This window comes from Muntiacus reevesi, chromosome 11, assembly GCF_963930625.1.
Source record: "Muntiacus reevesi chromosome 11, mMunRee1.1, whole genome shotgun sequence".
NCBI classification, from domain to species: Eukaryota; Metazoa; Chordata; class Mammalia; order Artiodactyla; family Cervidae; genus Muntiacus; species Muntiacus reevesi.
In genome coordinates this window covers 28334848-28362333 of record NC_089259.1, presented here as the reverse complement: position 1 = coordinate 28362333, position 27486 = coordinate 28334848, and the positions used below count along the sequence as shown (strand labels likewise).

The 27486-nt window shown below is 38.9% G+C and overlaps 1 protein-coding gene across 2 annotated transcripts; it reads left to right on the top strand.

Annotated features, from left to right (window-relative positions):
* The first annotated feature begins 85 nt into the window (after positions 1-85).
* USPL1 (ubiquitin specific peptidase like 1) lies at positions 86-25493 on the top strand. 2 transcript variants are annotated; one of them, XM_065902039.1, is made up of 9 exons: positions 86-208; positions 3275-3440; positions 3958-4086; positions 6617-7262; positions 10460-10573; positions 14217-14346; positions 17544-17669; positions 20230-20387; positions 21659-25493. In XM_065902039.1, the coding sequence occupies exons 2-9, from the start codon at positions 3342-3344 to the stop codon at positions 23548-23550; spliced, it is 3294 nt and encodes a 1097-aa protein (XP_065758111.1). In that variant the 5' UTR covers positions 86-208; positions 3275-3341; the 3' UTR covers positions 23551-25493. The 2 variants fall into 2 exon arrangements, with proteins under 2 accessions (XP_065758111.1, XP_065758112.1); XM_065902040.1 differs by lacking the exon at positions 3275-3440 and having other exon boundaries at positions 97-208; positions 21659-25457.
* Positions 25494-27486: the final 1993 nt, after the last annotated feature.

Sequence of the window (27486 nt, the reverse complement as noted above, 5' to 3'; positions counted from 1 at the left end):
ACGCCCTGTCAGGGCCCCCACGCAGAGCCGGAAGGGGAAGTGTTTCGCCGCGGACTCAAACCGGAAGCTGCTTTCCTAGCGGAGGGGTTCGGGGGGAGGAGCGGGCAGAGGAGAACGTGGGTTGAACGTCGCGCTCTGGCGTGGGAGGTCCAGTTGGAACGGGAGTTCTGAGCGACCCGGACGCGAGGAAAGGCCGGGCCGGCGGCAGGTAAGAGAGAAGACGGAGTAGCTTCCTTCAGCGTCTGAAATAGGAAAAGGGGACGGAGCTGGGGTGATCTGTGGGGGTACTCCGCTGGTTTGAAAGGAGAGGCTAGACTGGGAGGGGGAAAGGCTTGGTGAGTGAGGTATTAGAGTCACAGATTCATTCGCTGGGACTCAGAGAGGTAAATGCTGAAGAGAAACCAGAGGTTTCCCCTCACCCCCCCCCCCCCCTTCATAAGGAGCGTGAATTAACGGGACACTGCATCTTCTCGGGTTTCCAAGGTTGGGTTTTGAAACTGACGTCTCCTGGTCTGTGATTCAGGACGGCTGGCTTGGGTACCAGACAGGGCTGGGCGCCGAAAGCCAGCCCCAGCTCTCAGCTTCAAGTCTGTTGTGGCCTAACCTTTGACAGCTCGCGTGCCGAGCCCGCTTCCTTGGAGGGAAAGCTTAAACGGCCTTCTTCGAGCAGTTGGTTCTCTAGGTTTCCCCATTTTGCGCTGGGCTGTGATTTCAGCTTAATTGCTGCTTTCGCTGGCCCCAGGTCCAACTTGACGCTTTGTTGCTGTACTGGGTCCGTGCTGGGTTAGTACTTGACATTTGGGCTTCTGGAGCGTCAGTGGCTCACAGAAGTAATGAAAACGGTGGCGGGGGGGATGTGGTGCGGCTCAGAAAAAAAATGCGGAGGGTGAAATGGAGTAGACGGAAAGACTGGAAAGCCAATGGTCTCACAGTGCTGTGGTATTTAGGTCTTAGCATTGCTCTCAGGTAACACTGAACGACTGAACACGCACGCACGGAGCTGTTTGGACTTTACTGTAATCAGACTGGAGTCATTACTTGATTTTAAGCTGAGCAGCGACAGACTCAGACTTGTTTTTCTTTAATAAAAGCATCACTTTGGCAGTGATAGGGAGTGGAGATGGAGATGAAGACAGAGGTGGGGGTTTGAGATGCTTCCAAAGAACTGTCCTCAGAATTTGATGACTTTGACTAGAGAACCTCTCAAATTTTCTAGTATGTGTGTTTGTAAGCATAGAGGTGCCAAAGTCTAGGAGAAATACAAGCAAAAAGAGCAGGAGCAAGTGGTTTTTTGAAGGGAGGACAATGAAGGCAGTCTATTCAGGGACAAATTAAGTTATAAGAACTACCCCAGGGTTTCCTATCTAGGACCAAGTAAGTTGTATTTGAAAGACTTGAATAGCTTATCTCTGGTATTCTTATTTATTTATTTATTTATTTTAATGAATTTTCTTTTGGGGCTTCTGCATATTCAGGATTTCAACCACCAACCTACCTGTTCTTCCATTGAAATTGTTGGGTGATAGGATCAGGAGAGCAAATTTGAATTCTTACCGTGTTTTACTTTAGTAGAGAGAGAACTAGCCGGAAAAGTTTTCTTAATCCCTCAGGCAGATGGAAATTTTCAACAAGAAAGATTTGTTCCAGATACGTGACTTACCAGTCTTTTTTTTGAGAATACTGCAGAATGATCCAAGCTATGCTGCCTGTTTTCTGCATAGTGTATAAAATAGCACTAAATACTAGTTAAAATTTGCTGTGTGTCAGGTGCTAAACATTGCTAAGCATTACACGCATTGCATTTAATTCTTAGAATCATCTAATTTTCCAAATACAGTTTTGAACCTAAAGCCAGTGCTTTTAGCCACTCTTGAATCCTAGAAGTTTGACTCTTCTGTATAGTTCTCTTCTGTGAGTAGGTTATAAACAGAACCAGCCAGAGTTAACTAATTGCTGTTGTCCCTGAGGAACTTAAAAGGATAAAGCACCAAGCTTGTTTTTTTACCCTTTTGGTAGTGATACTCAGTGGCCTGAATTTGGCCCCCTACCCCCACCCCACCCCCTTGGTTGGCAACATTTGACAGACATTTGGCAACATCTGGAGACATGGTCACAACTGAGGGGTTACTGTTGTTGGCATCTAGCAGTTAGAGGTCAATGATGCTGCTGAACATCCTCTTAACCCACAGGACAGCCTCCACAACAAATTGATCTGGTCTATGATGTCTATAATCTTGTGGTTGAGAAACCCTGCTTATGGATGTTTCTTTAGGAATAGCAACTTGAGATCCACGGATGCCTTTCTAAAGAGCATTTTTATTTTTGGAATTATTCCTTGGCTCGAAAGCTGTGTAAAGTATATTCCTCTGAAACAGAATAGCATAACTAGTTTCTAAAGAGAATCTGTGAGCCCCAGTTTCCCAGGAGGTGGTTGTCATAGAATCATGGATTCTTAGATTTTGGAGAAGCTTTTTTCCTTGAAAGTGTTCTACAACATCCCTGTGAAGTGGTTATTCACTCTGCTCAGAGTTTTCCTTTATCTAGTTTTCCTTGTATTTTAAATCTAAACTACTGTTAACAGTTACTTTCCCTTACACTCCAGGGAGTTTTCTTAATCCCTCAGGCAGATGGAAAGTTTCACCCCTGTAGTCTACTCCAGGGGACTACACTCAAAAAAACACTCATTACATGTGTAATTTGTACTATGACAGTCTTTATATTTTTGTTCTGTTACAAATTATTTAATATAAAATGAAGTACATTATTGTCAGCTTTTAAGAAGTGGCACTGTTCTCTGTTGGTGATGTATTCTTGGTAGTTGAAAGCAATAGGAATGTAGGGGGTTCTTTTGTCCTTGTCAGGTAATAGCACAATGTATCTGGGTTTTGTAAAGTACTTTCTTAATGTAATGTTTATATATATATTTGCTTTAAATTGTATATAGACTAAAAACTTAGGTTTTCAAACTCTGATCGATAGAGTTAAATAATAGCTAACTCTACTACAAGCTTTGATAAGTTTGCTTTTAAATGAGTCTACTATGAAGACTGGTCCTATTGCTACTTTATGCCTTCTTCCCAGAAATTTGCTAGATTTATAAATAAATTTAGGTATTTTGCTTTCACTTCAAAATAACAATTTTAGAATCTGTTTAACCTAGGATATAGAGTTCTCAAAATATACTTAATGTATATCCATCTTTTAAGATAGCATAGCTCTTTTTCAAAGTAAATAGGATTTTTGTTTAATTGTCTATTGACTTTTTTTTTTCCAGGGTTCATTGAGAAATCCTTAGTGCTATTGACATGTTTCAAGGGACATAAATTAGCCAATGACTCGGAATGACGGATTCCCCGAAGAGTGGAAATGGTTTGCCAGTGATTGGACCAGGGGCTGATATAGGGAAATCTTCACTCCACATGGTGGGGTACTTGGGAAAAGTTAGTGCACTTATTTTTTGCCTCAGTGCAAAGTTGGTTTTTTTCCCTCCTGTTTTTGAGACTTAAATTTGGTTTTAATTTTACCAATTAATTTCTAAAAAAATTGTATCTTCCACGGAAATCTTACAGTAATGGCGAAAGACTGTTTTCTGTTTACCTCTCTGTTTCATTGATATGTGAAAGTAGAAAGAAAACATAGACCTTATGGTTTACTGTTTGAAAATATTGAACTTATTTTCAGTGGTAACCGATGTTACTTTTTTTCTTGCAAATAAAACTAATGCTATTCTTAACATCTAATTTAATATTTAAAACTAGAATATATATTTTTTGGAATAATAGCTGTATTAAAGCCTCTATGCATTTCTTTTATTTGCTGTCTTTTAAGATATCTTGCCAGGATGCTTCTAGGTGGAAATTATAAAAAAAATTTTCTGGTTACTTTTCCATTTTACTTTTTGTAATTTGATAAAATCTGTGAGTGTCTCTATTTTAACTTACTTTTTTTCTCTTTTAGAATTATGATTCAGCTAAAGTTTTGTCAGATGAGTATTGCCCTGCTTGTAGGGCGAAGGGAAAGTTAAAAGCCTTAAAGACTTACCGAATTAGTTTTCAAGAATCTGTCTTTTTGTGTGAGGATCTGCAGGTAAAGTATTAATCTTAGATGGTATCAAAGTTTTAGCGTATTGCTTTTTTCTTCACTGTTTAAATTTGTGCTCATTTTGTAGTTTTTAGACTGTGTGTATTTTAATATATAGATAATCAAAGTCTCTAGATCTGTCTGGTATGCAATTTTCAATATTCTCTGTTATTTTTCCACTCAGTTTCCTGAGTTATTACTTGAAGATGTTAGACTTGTTAGAGGAGGGAATATATTTCAAGATTTTTTTTTTTTTAAACCTCCTGAGGGCCCTGTAGATGTTGTCACTCTCATCTGTTGGTTTGTTAACTTTGGGACTCACTGAGAAAGTTATTAACCTCTAAATATTATGTACTTAAGAACTCTAGAACTTCTTTATCTTGCAAAACTGAAATTCTGTAACCATTGAATATCAACTTCTCCCCTTAGCCCTGGCAACTGCCATTCTTATTTGTCTATGAATGTGACTATCTCTAGGTACGTCATATAAGTGGAATCATACAGTATTTGTCTTTTTGTGATTTTGCGTAGTGTAATGACCTCAAAGTTTATCCATATTGTACCATATGAAAGGAGTTCCCTTTTTTAAGGTTGCATAACATTCTATTGTGTTAATATGTATATACCACAATTTCTTTATCCACTTGTTTGTACATGGACATTTGGTTTGCTTCTACTTCTTGGCTATTGTGAATAATGCTATAGTGAGTATGGGTGTGCAAATGTCTCTTCAAGGTCTTGCTTTCAATTTCTTTGGACAACTTTTTGAATACAAAATTACCACTGTTGATTTTAAAGTGTTCTATGTCATCTGACATGTGATAGGATTAAGGAAGTAATCTCAGGGTATAAAAGTTGGGGATCAAGTTGTTAGTTAATGGTGACTACACAACTAGTTAGTAATGGAAAAATGAAGAACTTGTCCTGTTAAACTAAAGAATTTCTAAATAAGTGCAATATTAGGAATATAGTATTCACTTGTATAGAAGATGCTGTATTTTAAAATGGAGGATTTAGTGCATTTCAGGCTTCCCATGTAGCTCAGTCAGTAAAGCATCTACCTGCAGTGCGGGAGCCCTGGGTTCAATTCCTGGGTCAGGAAGTTCCCCTGGAGAAGGAAATGGCAGTCCACTCCAGTATTCTTGCCTGGAGAATCCCATGAACAGAGGAACCTGGCAGGCCTCAGTTCATGGTTTCATAAGAGTCGGACATCTTTCTTTCTTTCTTAGTGCATTTCAGTTAGTTGTTGCTGTAAAATGAAATCTCAAAACTTAGTGACAAAGTGATTTAACAACTTCACTCATGACTCTGTGGGTTGTTAAGGCAGTTCTTAAGTTCCCATTTTGTTGGCTGGTACAGCTAAATTTAGTCTGTGTGGCAGGCTTTGGATGCCAGCTCCCAACTGGGAACTCAACTCAGGTAGTCAACCAGGATCTCACTTCTTTTCCACGAGGCTCCATAAGGCTAATTGGGATCCTTACAGTGCAATAACTGAAACTAAGAAAGTGTTTTCCCGAAAGAGGGCTGCGAGAGGACAAGTCCAGTCAGCCAGTGCATCAGGCCTCCGTGTGCATCCTGGTTGTTCATGTCCCATCACAGCTAGTCACATGGCCAAGCCCGAGGCTGTGGCAGGAGGCTGACTCTAGGGCCCGACTACCTGGAGATAGAGTTCTTTAATTCACTAGAGGCCACTGAGGTGGCTGTCTACCATACACGTATAGAAGAAGGCATGTTTTAAGTGAAGGCATACAGGATGTAGGTTTCTTGCATCTGTCTTATAAAATGTTTTGCTAGTGTTCAAGCTTAGGGAAAATTCGTTGGTTATTTTAGTGATTTGTTTACTACACTTTTGCTATTTGGCTGTAATTGTGTTCATGCATGGTGAAGTCATTAAAATTCAGCCAGTTTAATTTTGAGAACCAGTGTGGTTGTAAAGTTGATCCACTGATGTGTTCTTGGGTTAACACTCAGTTTCAAAAACTATGAAACAGACATTACTCTTTGCAACTTTTTACATTGAAACTACTTTTCTAGTTTTTAATGCCACGCATTATAAAGTGAAAGTGAAGTCGCTCAGTCGTGTCCGACTCTTTGCAACCCCGTGGACTGTAGACTACCAGGCTCCTCCGTCCATAGGATTCTCCAGGCAAGACTACTGGAGTGGGTTGCCATTTCCTTCTCCATGCAGTATACCTATCCCCAAAAGAATAGTACACTCATCATAAAATTTTAGAATTTTTAGTTCATTCAACATTGGATTCTTTGTTAAAGCAAAAATATGTATGTTTTCCTTATAAGCTTACCCTGGTGTATTTTAGATTAAACCCTTGACTATTCAAATTAACTAGGAAAAAATTACTCTTTTGAGGACTAAATTTTTGATAAGTTGTTTATCCTTGTTCCTTCAAATTTAGATTGATAATATCATATACCCTCTCATATCAAATTAATGCAAACATTTTATACATATTTTTCATGACATAGTAATGGTAAAGTAAAGCTTGAGCTTATTTGAATTTTTATTTTTCCTTTCTAGTGCATCTATCCTTTGGGCTCTAAATCACTTATTAACTTAATTTCTCCTCGTTTGGAAAATTGTCACACTCCAAATAAGCCTCAAAAAAGAAAGATCTTGGAAGCCAACTGTGAAGAGTCACCTCTTTTAGCAGTTTCCAAGAAGACTAAAAATCATCGAGATATTGACAGTGAACAGGTTTTAAACAGTAACCATAATGGAGGAGAATATGATGGAACCTCACCAGGCTTACCTGGTTCACTGTACAATGGACAGCAGAATCCAGTTAGGACAGCTGATTCCTGGGAGCAGAATGAGGCTTTGGAAGCTGATACTGTTGACGTGGCTCCTGAGGAAGATGCTACCATGGTTGATGTTTCTGGAACTGAAGGGACTCATCCTCAAAATGAAAGATGTGCATCTGAACTGGAAAAGCCACTGGAGAGCAAACATAGCTCATTTTGCCAGACTTCATGTGTCCAGTGGAAAAATGCACATGCTCTGTGTTGGTTAGACTGTATTCTGTCAGCACTGGTGCACTTGGAAGGGCTGAAAAGCACTGTGACTGACCTGTGCTCTAAAGAGGAGTCCATGTTCAGGTGGTTGTTTACCAGGTATAATCAAGCCAATATGCTTCTGCACACCAGTCAGCTGGATGGAGTTAAAGGTTAGTAGTAACATTTTATTTCTCTTTAATTTTTAGAGAGACCAATGTTGAACTTGTCTCATAGCACGTGAAAAAGATACCATTTTTACCCACTGTTCTGTATCAAGACCTTGGAGCAGGGACCAAAGGGACCATGTCATGAAGCTTGAGATAATACCAGTTGTGTTATGACTGCCCAAAAGGCAGTCTTTTTCACAAAAAAAAAAAAAAAAAAAGAGTAAAGAGTCTGTGACTATATCTTATCTTTTGGTCAATGGTGGTCAACATAGAGTCCATCAAAGTAAAACTTTTGTAAGTTTTTGAGTTGCTGTAAAGTGGAATAAAGCAAGTAAATCGATCACCCATAATCCCACAACTCTCCGAAAATTACTTCACAGGGATATATTTTTATTTTTTTATAAAATAGGATACCCAGGAACCACCTCCAACCCAAGATAAAATATTTGCAATGATTTACATGTACCTATGTATTCCTCCCCATGCCATCCTCTACTCCCCCCGAAGGTAATCATTATCCTAAAATGTATTTTATCATTTCTTCTTTTTAAATAGTTCTTCCTACATATATATGGCTAAGTAAGGTATTGCCAAATTTAATGTTTTGAACTTTATTTAAAAAGACAGTATATTTTTTCTGGGACCTTTTTTTCTATAAAGATTTATCTGTAAAGCTGCTTGTATCTGTGGCTCACCAATTTTAATTGCTATGTAATATTTCCAGTTTGTTAGAATACCAGTTTGTAAATATAGCAGTGCATTTATTCATCTATCATTGGATTGATTCTTGCCATCATAAATACTGCTGCTGTGACTGTTTTTAGGCCAATCTCTTGGGGCCCGAGAGTTTCCCTTGGATCTATCTCAGCATAGACTCTGAGTTCACACAGACTGGATAAAGGCTAATGGTTTTCCAGAGTGGTTGTACCAGTGTATACTCCCATTAGCAATGTAGATGAGATCTTCCTCATCCATATTTCCTCCCTTGGCTATTTTCAGACTCGGAGATTTTTGCTATTTGAATGATATAAAATGGTCCTGCTTTGCTTTTCCCCAATTTTAGAAAGGTTGAACAGCTCTTCCTATATAGATTGACCCTCTGTTCTCTCTGTGAAGCCTCTTTGTGTCTTATACCTCTTTGTTCTGTTGTCATGTGCTTATTGATTTGAGCTTTTATATGTCCTTGTTGCTCTATTTATTTATGTCAGATAGCTTGCTACATCTCCCAGTTTGTATCTTGTTCTTTTGCTTTTTTAAAGATGTCTTTTGATGTACAGAAATTGTTCATCTTTCTTTTTGTAGCTAGTAATGTTTGTGGTTTTAAAAAGAAATGTTTCCTTTATCCAAGATGAGAAAGTCATTCACCTGTGTTTTCACTGAAAGGTCACAGAGCTTTGCTTTTTAGTTTGAAATTCTTAATTCAATGGGAGGTAATTAGGTATGGTGTGTGGTAAGGGTTCATTTTTTTCCCATTGCATAGCCTGTTTTTCTAGCTCCACCTTTTTTCTCAAGTGATCTGCTATGCCCCCTTTGTCATATTACAGTCTGTGTAAGCAGTTCCTTAGCACCCAGTTTTAATCCTCTTAGTCACTTTATCTCTGCACCAGTACCACACTATGTTAATTATTAGGGCTTTTTAGGTCTTGCTGTCCTCATCTTTACTCAGCTTGACTTTGATCTTGCAATCTTTTATATAAATCTTATACATTGTTTCCCCATCCTTGAATATTTTCCTGTTGCTGTACCAGTGCCAGACTGTTTTAATTATTATGGCCTTTTGGGTCTTGGTATCTGGTAGGGGAGAATCCTTACTTTTATGCAGTTTGACTTTGGTTATTCAGTATTTTATTCATTTTTTATAAGATAATTGTTGTTTTTATAATATAGTTGTAATTACATTTGTTCCAGCTGCATTACTGTTGATTGTAAGTTTTCTCTTTTTTCCAGTGTGATCAGATACCAAAAATTCTAGTCAGTGCTCACTTCATATTATAGGATACTCCAGATGTTCTCATAGTGAAGCGCACAAGCAGTGCGTGATCAGGCTATGTGAATTATTTACTTGTAAGAGATTGAAGTGAAAAAATCTAATAGCTTAAAAGTAATTAGAGTCAGGTGCATATGGAGACTTTTACTCAAAATAATTTTGTTAATCTTCATTTTCTGTCCGTAATTTTGAGGACTTTTGCCCTAAAGAATGTCAAAAACATGGACAGGTATGTGCCCAAAGATGTTCATGATAATAGTATTTATAATAGTAAAAAAAAAGAAAAAAGAAAAATTTTAAATGTCCAGCGATAGGGAATGACCAATAAAACTATGGTTCAGTTGGAGTGTAATAACTAGCCTGCAAAGTTTTTATTGAAGCACATTTGTGTTAAAAACAGAATGTGAAATTGTACAAAATGCAATGATGTCAGTGAAGACCCCTCATGCCCTCCTTCCTTCCCCTCCCCCAAAAAAAAGATGGAGAAGGAGGGAAACATACCAAATGTTTGTTTGGGAAGTAATCATAATATTAACACTCCTTATAAATTTATCTGTTCTGTGATCTAGTTAAGTTCAGTAGAAGTTATACAGAGAAGATTAACTGATTAGAAGTTGTCTTAGCATAAGGAACAATTGCATTGAAAGAAATGGCCTCAGATGTCTCAGAGATGGGCAGAACATTAACGTGTAGCTCTTTAGCTAGGCCTGTGATTATTTCAGTGAGAAAAACTTTTCACTGAGATTTTACTTGGGTAGAATGATGTTGAGCCAGTCAGTCAGTACTAATGATACTGTGCTGTTAAAAAAGACTGAGGGAATGTATGGTATAATACTACGGGACTTTCCTGGTGGCTCAGATGGTAAAGCATCTGCCTGCAATGCAGGAGACCTTGGGTTCGATCCCTTAGTCGGGAAGATCCTCTGGAGAAGGAATTGGCTACCCACTCCAGTATTCTTGCCTAGAGAATCCCATGGACACCTCCTGGTGGGCTGCAGTCCATGGGGTCACAAAGAGTCAGACACAAGTGAGTTGACTAAGCACTTGCACACATGATATACTACAAAGAGAAGAAGAATTAAGGAATTTTGTAGTTTTCCATTTTGTCTCTGGAAAATTTGTTGACTGATAAACTTTCATTTTTGATAATGTGTTGTCTATAGAAAGATACAGGTTGATGAGAAATCAATAATGTTCTATATTTTATTATTAGATGGAGATTGTAAAAAGCTTCCTTCAGAAATATTTGCAAAGATAGAGACCTGTCTGAATGAAGTCAGAGATGAAATTTTTATTAGACTTCAACCTCAGCTTAGATGTACATTAGGTAAGTAATTTGTGGAATTTAATTGTATTACTCATCTACTGTAAAGACATACTTATATCATAAGGAAATACAACACTGTTTTATTACTTGGAATGATCAGATTCTTGGAAGGGAGAATCTGGGTAGAAACGTATCACTGGTTAATTCATTCAAGGATGGAGTTGTTTTATATAAATATGCACACGTGTGTTCCATGCCTTCAGAGTGGATGCAGTTCTCAGAGCCAGGTCAGCACTCGGGTTACACCATTGGCTGCTTTCCCTGTCCTTTCCCCCAGTAGACTACTCCAGCCACTCATCTGTTGAGTGGGGACTCATCCCAGAGGAGCCTTGTCCATAAGATCGCCAGAGTGTAGGGGCTCCTGTGTTGCATTTTGTGGCTATCAGTTCCCCAATAGAGTGACCTGAGATGTTTTATTCAGGTTCCCTACTCCAGTTCCCAGTTGAATTTTAAAGAGTGGTTTCTTCCCCAGTCTGAATCACCACCCTGCTTATCCCTGCTCATTATAAATATTTGGAAGATTGTGTCTTGGTCTACTGCTACCTTGGATGTGGATTTCTGTATAACAGAGAAGGGTTGTCTGAAAACTGTGCACTCATAGTAATTGGGCAGGCATGTAGCTTTTCCGGTATAGTAGCATCCTCTCATTGTGTCTGCACTACTCAGTCAGCAGTGAGAGGGGCTACGTTAGTGCTTAAAGTCTGACTAATGAAACCTGACGTTTGCTTCTGGGAGCACGTTGGAATCTTACAGTGTGTGTGTCCTCATTCTGAATATTAACATGTTTTCTAAACCACTAAAGAAAGAGAAGTAGAACCCATACTGGCTTGGAATGTTGGTTACATTTTTAAGATCAGCCAGACACTTCATCATTTTCATTATCGTTTTTAAAAAAAAAACACATTGTAAGCTATCCTCTCTGCTCTCCCTCCTCACAGTTTAAGAAATATTACAACTTATACCCTTTTTGTGCTCTTTCCCAATTATTCCTTACCTCACCACAAAGGTAACTGCTATCTTCAATTTGATATTTCTTTTCCTTCATTGTATATATGTTTTTTGTTTTTTAAGGAAAAAGCCAGTATTTTATGGTGTCTACTTATTTATGTAAGTGTAGAGAGTAAATTAGTCTTTGAGTCTTGTGTACCAGTGTCAGGATAGACAAGACCAATAGAACAGAATAGAAAGTCCAGATCCAAACCCGCCCGCCCCCCACCCCACCCGCGTTTGGTTTCTTCCTAGGTGATGGTTGGTTCCTGATTGGGTGGAGAGGGTGTGGGTGGGATTAGAGCCCTTCTTCACAGCATAATTAGAAAGAAACTTCCAATATTCACATATTTAAAGACCTAAACATGAAAAGCAGAGTTGTAAAACTTTGGAAGAAAATATAGGTCACTACTTTACTAGAGATTGGTGACTACAGTTACATCAAAGTTTAAAACCTCTCTGTAAAGATAGCACAAAGAAATAATATCCAGGATATCTTATGAAGGATTCTTGTACATCAGTTTTTTAAAAAAAGAAAAAACCTGATAGAAAAGTGGCCAGACACATTAATGAGCCAGTAACAGAAGAGAAAACCTGAATAGCTAGACAGCAAGGAGTCACTGGAAAGTTTGCATCCTGATGAACAAGATACTTCAGGGAAATAGGCAAACTAGATACAGATGGCCTCTATCTTTTGGTGGTCCGACTTTTGATTTTTTTTCAGTTTACAATGGTGTTAAAGAGAGAAATGCAATCAGTAGAAACTGTGCTTTGAGTTTTGAATTGTGATCTTTTCCTAGACTAGTGATAAGCCCTATGATACTCACTTGTGATGCTAGACAGTGGGAGTGAGCTGCAGCTCCCAGCCAGCCATGCAATCACAAGGGTAAACAACCAATATGTTTACAAGCATTCTGGATCCAGACCAGCATCCTGCTTTTCACTTGCAGTGTAGTGTTCAATAAAATACATGAGATATCCAGTACTTTATTATAAAATAGATACTGTATTCAGTGATTTTGCCCAACGGTAGTCTAATGTTAAGTGTTTTGAGTACATTGAAGGTAGGTTGGGCTAAGCTTTGATATTTGGTAGGTTAGGATTAAATGCCTTTTCAACTTAATAATATTTTCCAGTTACAATGTATAGGTTTATTGGAACATAACCCTGTCATGAGTTGAGGAAGATCTATAGTTGAGCTGGAGTTGGGCTTAAGGCAGTAGAGACAGAGAAATCACTTAATTTAGACAGGAGGTTATCAAAATTAGAAATAAGCTTTGGTATTGTATGTTTCTCTAGTAAGATGCTTTAGAAACCTAAAACTGATAATCAAAGGAAAAATAATTAAGATCATTTTAGGAGCTATGTACATTATCTAAAATGGTCTGTAATCATACAACTTATTTTCAATTGTGTTTTGAACTCTTTTGTGATATTTTGATTTGTTGAGAACTATGTATTTTTCGAGCTAAAGATTATGTTGTCATAATGTAATATAAATTATTTATTTTTTCACTTGATATTAGTTTCAACAGAGTAAGCATTTAAAGGCTGATAACTAATTACAAACTCATGCTATACTACACTATGCATATGATGTTCATTTTTAGGAGATTAATTTGTTATTTCTTTCTGTTTATGAAAAGCGTTTTGTTTAGGATTTGTTTTTTTTTTTTTTTTTTTACAAAAATAGCAGTGGGCCTGTAAAATAACCTTTGTGACCACTGATACTGATAGAGTGGTACCTAAGACCATTGATTCTTAAGCAGGAAGACCCAGTATTCTGCCTTTCAGTACAGCCGAGATGACTCTTCTCGACTATGTTCCAGACAACTGTAGTCCAGGATTGGGGAGAAGCGAACGTCGGAAGTGAGGCTGTCCCTGGGGAGGGAGGCAATGGCAGGGCTCGGATTAGTCCTTGGGCCAAATCAGTAAGACAGCATCTAAGCTCCCCGGAGGATAGAAAGGAGGGAAAGCAATTGGAGGATGAATGTGAGGAGAATCTAAATCCTCCTCCTAACGTGCTGCTCTCCAAGTTGGAAGACAGAATCCACAGTTCAGCTTTTGTTTTGGTGACGACAAAATTCAGATGTTCTTTAGTTTTAAAGTTGTTGAAGTTTAATTGTTAAAAGATTAAGAAGAGTAGTGACTGCAGAGTCTGGTCCTCTGAGCCTGGTGCGTCATGCCCTTACCACTTTGTAGAACAAGAGAGTCAGAGTAGAGTTGGCCTTTTGTTCAACTCGGAAATTATTATCCTACAGTGTTTCTCCAGTTATATTATTTTTAGCATCTGTACCAAACAAATCTATATATTTTTGCTTTGTTTTTATGATGCTTTAGAACTGTCACAGTTCTGAGGATTTCTTCTTTCCCCAAGAAAAGCTTATCTAGGGGGCCGTATGAGTCTTCTGTATCTTTGTCTTAGGTGTTTTCATAAGTGTCACCAAGACAAATGAAAGATAGTGAGTGTTAATTAAAATGATGGACATTTTTAGAAAGTGCTTCGAAAACTTCTCTTGCCCAACTGTGAATAACTTACTCTGTCATATATACATATTCCCATATATTCATACTGTGAATATAGTGAGAAAAGATGACGATTTGTAATTTTTTTTCAGTTCATTATGAGCAATAATTTTTCTTTTTCTTCTTTAAGGTGATATGGAAAGCCCTGTGTTTGCATTTCCCCTGCTCTTAAAAATAGAACCCCACATTGAACAGCTCTTCACATACTCTTTTTCTTGGAATTTTGAATGTTCACACTGTGGGCACAAGTATCAAAACAGGTTAGTGTTTCTATTTTCTTTAATGGATTCATTCTGTTGAAAATGTCTCCAAGTAATGAAATATGAAGAAAACTTGCTTCCACTTGTAGCATTGCTGTCTTTACCCTTGATAAAATTTCCTTTTGTATATTGAAGTTTCTCCACTGCTAAGATTAAAAGGAAACAGTTGAGCCCCAGAAACTGCATTATTTACTTGCTTTTTCATACTAGAAGAGTACCAATAATAATAATAAATAAATGGTTTGATAGATTACTAGAAGGAATTTTGTTAAGAAGTTCTTTAGTGGGAAGTGGGGACTAATGGTGAAGTAGCACAGTCCCCTGCCTCCCCCACTTCCCCTGGATTCCCTGCTGAGTAAGTACACCTCTTAGAATTCTTTGCAAAACCATATGTGTTTTGTTTACTCCTATATTAGAGACTAGGGCTTTTGTTTGCTTGTTTTCAACATTGTGGAAACTTGATTTTAGGCTCCCAGAGTCTGGCAGCAGATCTTAGAGGTAACTTATGCTCTCCCATTCCTTCCCTTAGTCCTATGAAAGACCAGCCACCACCAGAATCCTTCTACACGTGAACTGTCTCAGCCATGCTTTCTACTTCCCTGCTGCCTCTAGGTGAGGATTAGAGAGATCACGATTGTTGTACATGACCCTGAGATTGGTACTCAGGACGAAACATGGAGAAGAAAGAAGCTGCAAAGTTATTTTGCTTCCATACACCTACCATATTAAAAAAAAATAGAAAAATTAGGTTTTAGAAGAGGAGTCAGGGAGAGAAAATGTATCAGACACAACACCCTCGCTGTGTCCACATAAGAGAAAGTCACTGGCTGGCTGGCAGTTAAAATATGACCATGCTGGTTCTGTTGGTCATTTATACTGTTATAATGGAGGTAAATCCTTTCCTCTTTTCTTGAATTCACCTGTTAGTAAACTAGAAAATTTGGAGTCTCCAAGTTATTGAATAAATGTATATGAAAAAATACTACTTTAGATATTCATTATCTTAATTGATACTATTTTCAGGTATTTAGGGATTAGTCAAGGAGAGCTGAGTGTGAGAGAATGCTTTAGGAAATCCAAGCTGTAGAACCAGGAAGCATTTTTTTTTTATTTAATCAGTTCAGTCACTCAGTAGTATCCGACTCTTTGTGACCCTGTGGACTGCAGCACACCAGGCTTCCCTGTCTGTCAGGGAACAGAGTGAGACTGAACATTTCACTCATACCTAGGACTTAAGTAACTTTGTGTGAGTATTAGAACAAACATCTGCTTCTAGGTCTTCTGGCATTGAGTTTTATAAATTACTGACTTTCTCCTCGTTTGACATGTATGGAAACTGAAACTTGTAAGGGGTTAAATTGATGCCTGAGGTGACAGACTAGTAAGTGGAACAACTCAGGCTTAGGTTTTCTGTTCCCTCAGACTTTTCCTACTCACTGAGATATGCTGCCTAATCTCCACCTGGGTCTTAAATAATATAAATAACAGAAACAAACCTGAAGATGACAGTCAACTTGATGATAGCTTTTCCAGAATCTGTATCTCAGTTGTTTGACAGCTTTTCACTAAGCATATTCTCTGTACCAGGAACTCAGCAGAAATCATCTTTATTCTGGCCAAATTCAGACAGTTAGTTAGGGAAGTAACATGGAAACATAACAGAGGGCCAGTGACTTAGCAGTTATTTTGATCTGTTGGCTTTGAATACAAAGTGAAAAGTGTATTTTGGAGCTGTATAGAAAAACTCTGAGAGCTCAAGGGAAAGAATCATCCAACCGCTTACCCCCTCCCTTTTTTTTTTTTTTGGTTCAAGTTTTTTGCTCTAAAAGTAAAAGTAGTTCAAGGGGGAAAGCTTAAAATGAAGTGGCATTTCATTGAAACTTACTTTCACTTAATCTGGTGGAAGAATATCAGCAAACTCATTCATTTGTGTGCTGCTGTTTTTAGTGCTAGTTTAAGAGCTTTTGACTTGATTCAGAAGATAGTTTCTGCAGGCAGTTAAAGACCTTGGAGTTGGGCTCCCTGAACTCATTTCATGTCTGTTGGGTTTATCATCTGATGTGTCTCATCTGCCTCATCTCTAAAATGGGGATGAAAAGAGCACCTGCCACAGGGATGTTTTGGTAGATGAGTGTTTGGCTCAGTGCCTTATATGTAGTACGTGCTAAGGAATGTGAGATGTCATGTGGAGCATTAATGCTTATTTGCTGAGACAAACTCCTTTTATTAATGAAAAATAGGAGCCTTTGCTTAATATTTATCTTTGGAAACTGAGAATATAGCAGAAATAACAGTCAGTGCGTTTGTTGATACCTTTATGTGGCTTTGCCTTTAAAATGTTAGCTTCCCTGAGAATTGATCTCTTTGTAACAGCCTGTGCTTACCTCACACATAAGTTATTTAAGTTGTTATTTATAAAAGAAGGTGTTGTCTCTTAGATAGTAAATAATTGCTCTTTTAAAGATACTGTTAATCGAGTTGAATTGTAGTGTGCATCTGTAAACATGTTTGCAGATGCTGTTGCTATCAAATATTCAGGCTTAAGTGCAAAATTTAGAACTCATGTAAACTGTGAAAACCTAATGTTTTCACAACTGATATTCTTATATTTTAAGGATCAAAATAATTAAGTTGTTGCTATTCCCGAATATGTTTTTGTAAGTGCCCCCTTTTCATTTTTGGTTGTTAGTAACAGATAGCCAGATGGTGAATTTTTTGAGTATGAACTCTTAATACATTTGAAAGCCTTAAAGCAGTGGCCCTTCACTCGGGGCTCTTTCCTGCCCCATGGGGATGTTTGGCAGTGTCTGGAGATAGCTAGTTGCTGCAGCTGGAGGCTCTTATGGCCTCTCGTGTATAGAGAGGCCAGGAATGAGGCCCAACATCCTCCGGTGCACAGGTCAGTGCCCTCCAGCAAAGAATAACCCAGTGCAAAATATATAGCAGCGGTATTACCCTTGAGAAGCCCTGCCTTTAACATTTTCATCTCACAGCTGAGAAACTATAGATAATTAATATGGAGAGTTCTTACAGAGAACTTTACTAGGGTAGGGTTAGGAAAGAACATTTACATAGATTTGTGGGAATAGGAAAGTATGAATAAATAAAGGAAAGTGCCTTCTGTTTTAGACATTGATTTAAGGTAACATGAATGAATTTAACTTAATCAAAATTATGTCTTTTTTTTTTTTTAATAGATGTATGAAGAATCTGGTCACCTTTACAAATGTCATCCCTGAGTGGCACCCACTTAAGGCTGCCCATTTTGGTCCGTGTAACAATTGCAACAATAAGTCACAAATAAGAAAAATGGTATTAGAAAAGTGAGTTTAAACTGCCTTACTATTTTTAGAACAAAGTGAATGTGGATTTACTTTTTTTTTTTCCAGTGTGTAGTATTGAAAGTGATGACTGCAACCTGCTTTTCAGAAGTTTGAGGTAACATAGGTTTATGAATTGCCAAAGTGCTTCTCTCTGTCAGGAGCTCTGGTAAGCTGTTCAAGTGACACACCACTGCAGAGCTGACTTAGGGTAATTATCTTTCTCCACACCTACTCTCTCTCCTCCTTTTTTTCTTCGTCTTCTCTCTCTTTTTAAGCTTATTAAACTTCCATTTTCTTCACCTCTATCAAGTGCCTGGAGTCATTAGAATTCGGGGATTTCCTTAACCTGATTTCAAGAATTAAGATGATTCAAAATGAGCCATAGGCTCATCTGTCTGAGTTTCCATCTTCTCCCAGACTTCAGCGTGCTAATTCTTCATCCTTCTGTAAAGTTTCTGCTGCCCTTGAGCAGATGTATCTTCATTGTATATCACCAACTCTTCTGTTTTTCCTCAATGGGTGGACTGATCAGAATTTTCTTTTTAAGTGTTATCAGAAGCCCCATCTCTGTAAAAACTCACAGATCAGTTCCACGTTCGGAGAAGGCAGTGGCACCCCACTCCAGTACTCTTGCCTGGACGGAGGGGCCTGGTGGGCTGCAGTCCATGGGATCATGAAGAGTCAGACACTACTGAACGACTTCACTTTCACTTTTCACTCTCATGCATTGGAGAGGGAAATGGCATCCCACTCCAGTGTTCTTGCCTGGAGAATCCCAGGGACAGAGGAGTCTGGTAGGCCACCGTCTCTGGGGTCGCACAGAGTTGGACACGACTGAAGTGACTTGGCAGCAGCAGCAGCAATTCCACGTTAGGCAGTTTCTCTCTTTTTGTTAATACACTCACACACGTACCTCCTCTGTAACTTTGTCCCTACATAAAGGACGTGTTTTGAGGTTTCATTTGATGTGGTAAAGAACCAGTGACATTAACCTTCTCCTCCCTTTTTCCGAAGGCCTTGGATGTGCCAAGAAATCTCTCAGAACCTTTCCTAAAGGTTTTGCTTTCATCCAAGTAACAAAATCTCAGGTAATCTACTAGTGCCACAACCTAAAAGGAGAAAAGAACAGCGCCCCTCCTAGTCCATCTCCAGGCACCTGCTTTAAACCTTTAAGGTAGTGTTCACTTTGACATTTCAGTACAGTGTACCTTTGCCACCTTTATACAGTCTTCTCCTTTTAAAATAATTGAGAACTGGGGCTCTCACACCACCACCTGGGGCCCTACCTGTGTTTAACCTCTCCCTGTCCTTCCAATATGACTACATTTTTTGGTTAAATCAGTACTTCCATTTTTATTAGGAGTATACTTACATTCCTTCTCCTGCCAAGGAGTATATGTGGTTATGTTTCATCTCTTTCATAGCTCTTTATTCTTCCTAGAGTTATTGATTGCCTGTGTTTTCATTTGCTTTGTTATATATGCATTGTGAATTTTCTCCAAATTCTTTAAATGCCCATTAATTTTCTAAACACTCAAATGCTTCACAGTTTTTAAGTTCTCCTCCCCACTTTTGTCATCGCAGATCAATATGTGGCAAAAAACAGAGTTTATTGACATAGACAGTTTTGCAGGACTTTTTATTTATAGGTATGTAAAGACTGGATTATTCTCTAATAGAAAGATTGACAAATTATCCCAAATTATCCCTTGTCAGTTTGGATAACCTACATTTTTGGACACTGATTCAAGTTTATTTCAGCTGAATAAATGTTGATAAGCTAAGTAAGTTTTGACATCTGTTTAAATATTGGGGAAAGAGATATTCAACATTTTTTGTAAATCCTGAAAGTTCTGTTAAATTTAGTTAGTTAAGGCGTATTCTGGGTTCTGTTCTCTGGTTTGTCATGTTACTATAGTAATGTATTTTTGAAATTACAGATGTTTTGAAATTTATAGTAAATCAACCAGTATGTTATCTTTTCTACTTCCTTAGAAGTAAACTTTTTGTAAGTAGAATTTTAACTTGATGGGTCTGTCTACTTCCTGAGAAAACAGAGAAATAGGCCAAATTATATTAGCTTATTTGATTTTTTAAAATGTTTATTTGAATATCTTAGATTTGTTATTTTGTTTCTCATATTACCTGTCCCATCTAACAAAAAAGCAGTTTATTTGGGCACTTGGTGCCAAAGAAAATTCTCAAAGGTCTAGATTTTTTTCTTTTGATTCTGTGAAGAAGTTTTCAAGAGATCTTCTGTAAGCCAAAGCGGTGTTGCGGCTTACAGAGCAAGTTTTGTTTAATGGCCTGTGTTAGAGCTTTAGTGCTTGATGGCCTCCAACTGTCAGTGACACCATTCTGAGAAGGGTGTAGTGTTACACACGTCTTCGAATGAGTTCTCCGTTTCTAATTAAGGCACACATCTGGAGGTTCTCAAGAAAAAGCAGTGCAATTGGCCTTGGGAGTGTTCTGTGTGACTCACTTGCCTCAGACCGTCTTTTGTGCAGCCAGACACATGGCATCACATTCATTTGACTTCTCTTGCCTTTCTTCTCTACAGAGTCTCTCTCGTATTCATGCTGCACTTTGTGGAAGGCTTACCCCATAATGACTTGCAACGCTATTCATTTCATTCTGAAGGCTGTCTTTATCAAGTAACCTCTGTAATTCAGTACCAAGCAAATAATCATTTTATAACATGGATTTTAGATGCTGATGGTAAGTGCTTAAACATTTTTCTTTTATGATAATAGGCATAGGGACTGAACTCTAGTTTGTTGTTCTTTTAAGACAGACGTTGCCTTGACATTCTTTTCTCTCTTCTCGTCCTTGCCTGTTACAACCCCACCCTCTACCTTATCACCCTGCTTTAGAATCACTCCTAATGGCTGCCTTTGCTTGTTTATATCAGCATGTTTATGAGTATGCACATGCATGTGCATATTGCTTTTTTAAACAGAGATTGAGGTGAGAGACTACTGTTGGTTTATAGTTTGCTGTTTTTCACTGAATGTTCTTCCTGGGGATAGTATCACATATCACAATATGCTTATAAAGCACTTTGCAAATGGGAACTCATAAATATAGATATTACCTTAAAGTTTTACCCTACTTCAGAATTTAGGGGGACATTAGTTTTCAATAACTTAAAAAAACTTTGAAAAAAAATTTTATATGGTCAGCTTATAAAAAATGTCCTGGCTCTTCTCTAGAGCAGTGAATCAGTCTCTGAGGGTTCAGCCCAAATAGTAATCAGATGGTTCTAACATATGTGTGTGGTGGAGATCCACTGACCTAGGCAAAGAAAATATTCTCAAAGTTTTAATGGGTATAGGATAAGAAGTAGTGGGTTCAGATTGTTTATAAGACTGTATCGACATAAACTTATTTAGCAGATAGTTTTATTTGGGATTTTTTGGTGTTTTAGAGGGGGTATTTAATGTCTTTCCCTGTCATTGATCACCTCATCCCTACTTGACAAATGAGAAAACAGGAGCTCAGAAATTAAAGAGCAGACACCGAAAAACCTAAGCTTTTATTTTTTTCCTAACCACCCCCCCCACCAATAAAATAATCAAATTAAATGTTGGTACTTGAGGTAACAAGCTTCATTTATCTTAAAAATTCATATATATGAAAAACTTAATCTATTTTCTGATATTGTTAGATATATCAGGTGATACTGCATTCTCAATTCCAGAAGTTAAAGATACTTCTGTCTTGATTTTTATGAGCATTTTAGAAAAGAGTAAACACTGCCTCAGTTTTTCACATTTCTGCGTGTTAGTCCGTAACTTTTGTTATCCAAATCCAAGGACTTGACATTCAGCAGAGAAAAATGGTGACATAAGGATAAGGCCATGTTTTCAAGTTCTCTTTTGGTAGGTATTCAGTAATAATAGCAATTAGAAAGGCCAGAAGAAAGTTAACCTAGGATAGTGGTCTGTTTGAATGTCTAACCTCTTTCACTTTCACTCCCCATTCCCCAGGAAGTTGGCTAGAATGTGATGACTTAAAAGGCCTGTGTTCTGAAAGGCATGAGACATTTCAGGTTCCTGCTTCGGAGATACATATTGTTATTTGGGAAAGAAAAATTCCCCAGATGACAGATAAAGCATCTGCCTGCCATTCACTTAAAAAGACTAGTGATCAGTACACTTTCGGCGACGAGAAGCACGCGTCTCCAGCAGCATGTTCTACAGGCAAAGCTGCCTCAGCTGAACCGTCCTCAGGAATGCATCCCACAGATGTGTCCATGGTTCCTAATACCCTCTCACAGGATGAAGCTGTAGCTCCTGGACATGATTCCCTTCCAGATCTGAAAGGTTCAGTTGACAGCAGTATCTTACCTTTGACACTTGAAGAAGTACAGTCCAACTCTGAAGGTTTTTTATTAGAACACAAACCTGTGGCAGAAAATACAGGGGTTGTTGAAGGAAACACTTTGCAGTCAGAGGAGCCACTCACAGCTTTTTTAGTGGCCCCATCCGAGGACAAGCTTACCCACAACCAGTCTATGGATTTAAGCTTTTCATCCCAACTGTTAACTATGCCATCAGTACAGGTGACTACAGAAGATACTGTAATTACTCAACCTGTGAATAATACTCATGCTGCTGACCTTACACAGCAAGTGAAGTCAGTAGACACTGAGGGTACAGTTGCCCTAGAGAGGAATGCTTCATTGAAACAGTTTCTTGCACCAGAAACTGAGAAGTTACATCCAGAACAGCCTGTTACATCTCAGGTATCTGATTGGAAGGAAAAAGAAACCACAGCATTTTCTCAAACTTTAATAGCTAAGCCGTTACAGAATCCACCTCTGAAAGAGAACCATAAGAAACCATTTGTGGGAAGTTGGGTTAAAGGCTTATTAAGCAAGGGTGTTTCTTTTATGCCATCCTGTGTTTCAGCTCATAACAGAAACACTGTGACTGATTTGCAGCCTTCAGTTAAGGGGGCAAGTAATTTTGGTGGCTTTAAAACTAAAGGTTCCAGACAGAAGCCCAGCCAGGCCTCCAGGAAAGCTCACAGGAGGGCAGCTAAGCTGCCTCTGGTGAGTAACTCTCCTCCAAGCCATCAGTCACCAGCCAGCACAGCTTCCCCTCCCCGTGCTGATGGCACTGGTGATTTGGAAGTTTTGAAGAGATGTGAAAGCACCTCCTGTGGAGCTCACCTCAACTACAATTCTCATGGAAATGAAAATGGTGTTTCTTCACCAAACCATGGAGACACAGTTGAGGGTCAGATTCATAAACTCCGTCTAAAACTTCTTAAAAAACTTAAGGCAAAAAAGAAGAAATTAGCCGCTCTGATGTCTTCCCCCCAAAACGGAACACTTCCAAGTGAACCTTCAGAACAGGTATCCCATTGTGGGTCTCCAAATGACAGTGAGTCAATAGAAGGCTTGCTGCAAGAACTGCAGCGTCAAATTGACATTGCCGATAATAAATCAGGGTGTGCCACAGCTCCCGGTGTTTCCCCATACGGTGGTCAGACACATGAAGACATTCTAGCAGAGTTACTGTCCCCGACCAGTGTGGTTTCAACAGAGCTTTCAGAAAACGGGGAGGCTGACTTCAGATATTTAGAAATGGGAGATAGTCACATCCCGGCACCAGTTCCCAATGGATTAAACAGTATTCCCCACAACACACTTCTGAGGCAGGAGCATAATTACTGTAGCCCCACCAAGAAAAACCAGAGTGAACTTCAGCCAGATTCACTCACAAATAATGCCTCTATTAGAACATTGAACTCGGAAAGTCCCATGAAGACTGATATTTTTGATGAGTTTTTTTCTGCTTCAGCGTTTAATTCTTTAGCAAATGATGCATTAGACTTACCTCATTTTGATGAATATTTGTTTGAGAATTGTTGAGTGCTTTTGGCTCTTTTTAGTTTAATATTTATTACTACTCTTGGAAAAATGTACTGTATTTCTAGGTAATGTTTGACACACTGGCCTTGTCACGAACAAAATGTAAGCTACTGAAGGTTTTACCTCTCCAGTATTCTTACCTGGAGAATCCCATGGACAGAGGAGCCTGGTGGGCTACAGTCATGGGGTTGCAGAGAGTCAGACATGACCGAAGCAACTTAGCAGTAGTAGCGGCATGCCCATGAAACCTGTGATCTGTTTTATAAGTGTAAAAGATGCTGAATGTGTTCTCCTTTTTGACTTCACTTTGTGGTTGTAGGTGAATGAGGATTTGAAAATGTTAAAAATGAAAAGTAGTGTATAGTTTCTAGCAATTTGTACCGTTGGGTACACTAAATTTCTACATTTCAAATTTTAGTTTTGTTGGTTCAGGAAAAACACTAGTTGATACAAACTTAAGTGACTGTATATGGTATGTGAACATGTGACTGTTTCTGCTAGTGGTGCTGTGGTCTTAGATAAGAGCCTAAGCATGTTTCTTGTACCAGTAGAGTGGTATAGAATGTAAACTCCACCCCTCCCCCATACAATTTGTTGCCTCTTTCTGTCCTTAAAAAGATGGCAGGAAACTCGTAACTAGAATGTTGCATCATGTTGTGATCAAAAAATGATCTATAAAAGGAAAAAGTAATGTATGTTTGTGTTGATGTGCTAAGAGATTATAAGTATCATCTTTCTCCCCAAGACACTTATTTCTGTAGCCAAAGTGGAACACACCATCTAATAGTTTTGTTTTGGCAGAAATAGCCAGTACATGTAAGGCTTGCATATGTTGGGTTCTATTATAAATGAAATGTTAATTCACTTAAACCTCAACGTTCCTATGAGCAGAGTACTCTTAACCACCTTTAACAGTCAAGGAAACGCCATTGAGCTAGTAAGTTGTAGAGCTGGGAATGAGTAGAGTGGTCACTACAGCAGTAAAAGGTGCAGAACTTACATGTTCCACCTGTAGCTTCATTTAAACTTCGGGTGCCCAAACAGCACCTCCTGCTGTGTTGATTTGAATTAGTAGCAGAGTTACTAAGGTTTAAGGGTGGCCATCTTGGGGAAAGAATTCTTTGCTAGGGACTTAGAACTTCAGAATTGATTCGTCAAATTTACTTCCAAACCTCCCTCCCTTCCCTTTTTTCTGATTGCAAAAGTGACATGTGTTTATTATAAGGAGAAACTGGGAACACACAAGAAAACACCAAGATTTCAGAGTATTCATCTTAACATTTAGTGATAATAACTACTGCAGACATTTTCATGTTTTTATGCATTTAGACTTTTAAGAAATAAAAGCTTCTGTTATGCCTGTTTGTTAATGATCTGTGTTCATGTTTAATGAGCATTTTTTTCCATCTTTAGTTTTTGACACCTTTCGGATAGCTACGTAATGTTACATTGTATTACCAACTGTTTCATCAATTTATATTTTGAAGTGATTTGTACTGTTTTATTATTGTTTATACTTATTGACAAAAATTTTCACAGGTCCAGGTTTTATTTTCTGGGAGTGGAATTGCTGGGTCGAAGAATATGCACTTTTATTTTTGGCCTTTTAATAATGACTTAAGTCATTTTGCTGAATTCCTCATCAGCTCTAGAAAGTAGCATTGGGCAGGGGAGGGAGAACCTTGACTGATTTTGGTTACATTTCCATGATGACTAGTAAGGCTGAATATTTTCAGTAACTCTTAGCCATTTGAGTCTCTTTGAGGCATTGCTTATCCATCCTTTACTTGTTATTAATTATTCATTCAAATATTTCTAGGTTTCTGCTGAATGTCAAGCATTCTTGTAAACCTCAGATGTAAGGCAATAAAAAAAATAATAAAAGGAAATTCTTGCCTTTCAGTCATTTGCCTTTTAAACAAGAAGGTTAATCTATAATGTTAGGTGGCAGTAGGAAATAGATGTGGTTGACTCTTGTTATTTGGTAGTTCTGTAAAGTTGCCGTGAACACTGCATTAACAATTACTGAGCCACTGCTTCTGGTGGGCATACAGTTAGGTTCCTCTGAACCTCTGCTCACAACATCTTGTGTCTTTCTGTTTAAAGATACCTTATGTAATAGATATTATTGCTTCACTAATGTTGAACACAGGGCCAGCAGTGCTATAGCTCATGCCTGAATGGAGCTTGTCCCACACATATTTTCCTCCATAAGGCACATCACAACTTCTTTGAGCTTGGGAACAGGAGATAGGATTTGAGTACCACACTTCAGGGCTCTTTTAAACCACAAAATAACCAACAAAAAGCACAAAAAATGTCCATAAGACATTGAGTCCATGCCAGCAGTCCTTGAAGTCTGGTCCTATCCAAGATGTCCATGAACATGTTCAGTTCACACCAAGAGATCTGTACCACACATCGAGCACTTTGTGGCACAGACCAGATGTTCTGCAAAATCTTCAGATTTTTCAATGCTGTGTACACATCCACAAATGACCACAAAAGCACTGCAGGTATTGATTTTTAGGGTTACAAATTTTAGCAAGTAGGCAAATTCACAAATACAGACTAATAATTGATTAATGTCAGTACTAAATGCCATGAAGAAAACTGAGATGAGTAATGAGAGGATTATTTTTAGACCAGGTGGACTTGGAGGGGGGTGACATTTGAGCAGGTCCTTAAGTGAAGTTAGGGAATTGACCATGTGACTGAACGAAGGGTGTTATCCAGGAAGAACAAACCCTGAGGCGTGAGGGTGCTTAGCATGGTTGAGAACAGGGAAGAGGCCAGTGTGAACAGAGTGAGCAAGGGAAGGAAAATTAGAACATCGGGTTAAAGAGGTTGACAGAAACCAGATCACGAATGGTCCCCGAGACTAACAGGAAGCCACCAGAAGTTTCCAGACAAGGGAATGGCACAATCTAGTCCAGGTTTTTAAAGATCACTGACTACAGTTGTCAGAATGGAAGTGCTAGTTTGCGCTGTCTCAGTTCAGACAGCTGTGGAGGTGATAAATAGCTGGACCACTGTTGAATTTCAGAGGCGGAGCCAACAGGTGGAGTTGATGGTTAACTGGGAGGTAGAAAGGATGCAAAGAGGGAGCTCAGATTTCATTGCCTGAACACATGGTTGGTTCTGTCTACTGAGATGGGACGGACTCGGGAAGGAAAACCTTTTAAGGAAAGAATTTATCCAATTTTGGATGCATTCCCTTTCCTGCATTATCAGAAGATAGGGTCTCCTAGCCGGGAAGGTAAAACATCTGTGATCGTGGGAACTACAATCATTAATGTGCATGTCCAGGAAGTGCCAAAACTGAAGGTGTGTGCTCTGCGAGTGAGCAGCTGCACCTGGAGTCGTATCCTCAAGGCCAGGGAGCAAGATCCTCACCTTCAACCGGCTGGCCCTGGACTCCTCTAAGGACTATGGCACTGTCCTCCTCTCTGGTCCTCTCAAGGGCGGAGAGAGGTGTACAGGAATTTCGGCAAGGCCCCAGGAACCCTGCATAGCCACACCAAACCCTTCGTACACTCCAAGGGCTGGAAGTGGAGCGCAGCAGAGGCCAACCGTGGCTATAAGAACTAACCCCCGACTCTACTTTGTTATTAAAAAGATTTTGGATGCTAAAAAAAAAAAAGGGGGGGGATGCGTTAAGTGTAAGATTCCTATTAGACTTCCAAGTGGGGAGAATAGGAAAGTGGATCTGCAGCACTGAGGCTCGAGAGAGGACCGCTGGAGATACCCATCTAGGAATGATGAGTGCACGGATCCTATTTGATGCCATGATGTAGTGCCTGCCTGCTAAGCCGCTTCAGTCATGTCCGATTCTGCAACCCTATGGACTGCAGCCCGCCAGGCTCCTCTGTCCATGGGATTCTCCAGGCAAGAATACTGGAGTGGGTTGCCATGCCTTCCTCCAAGGAATCTTCC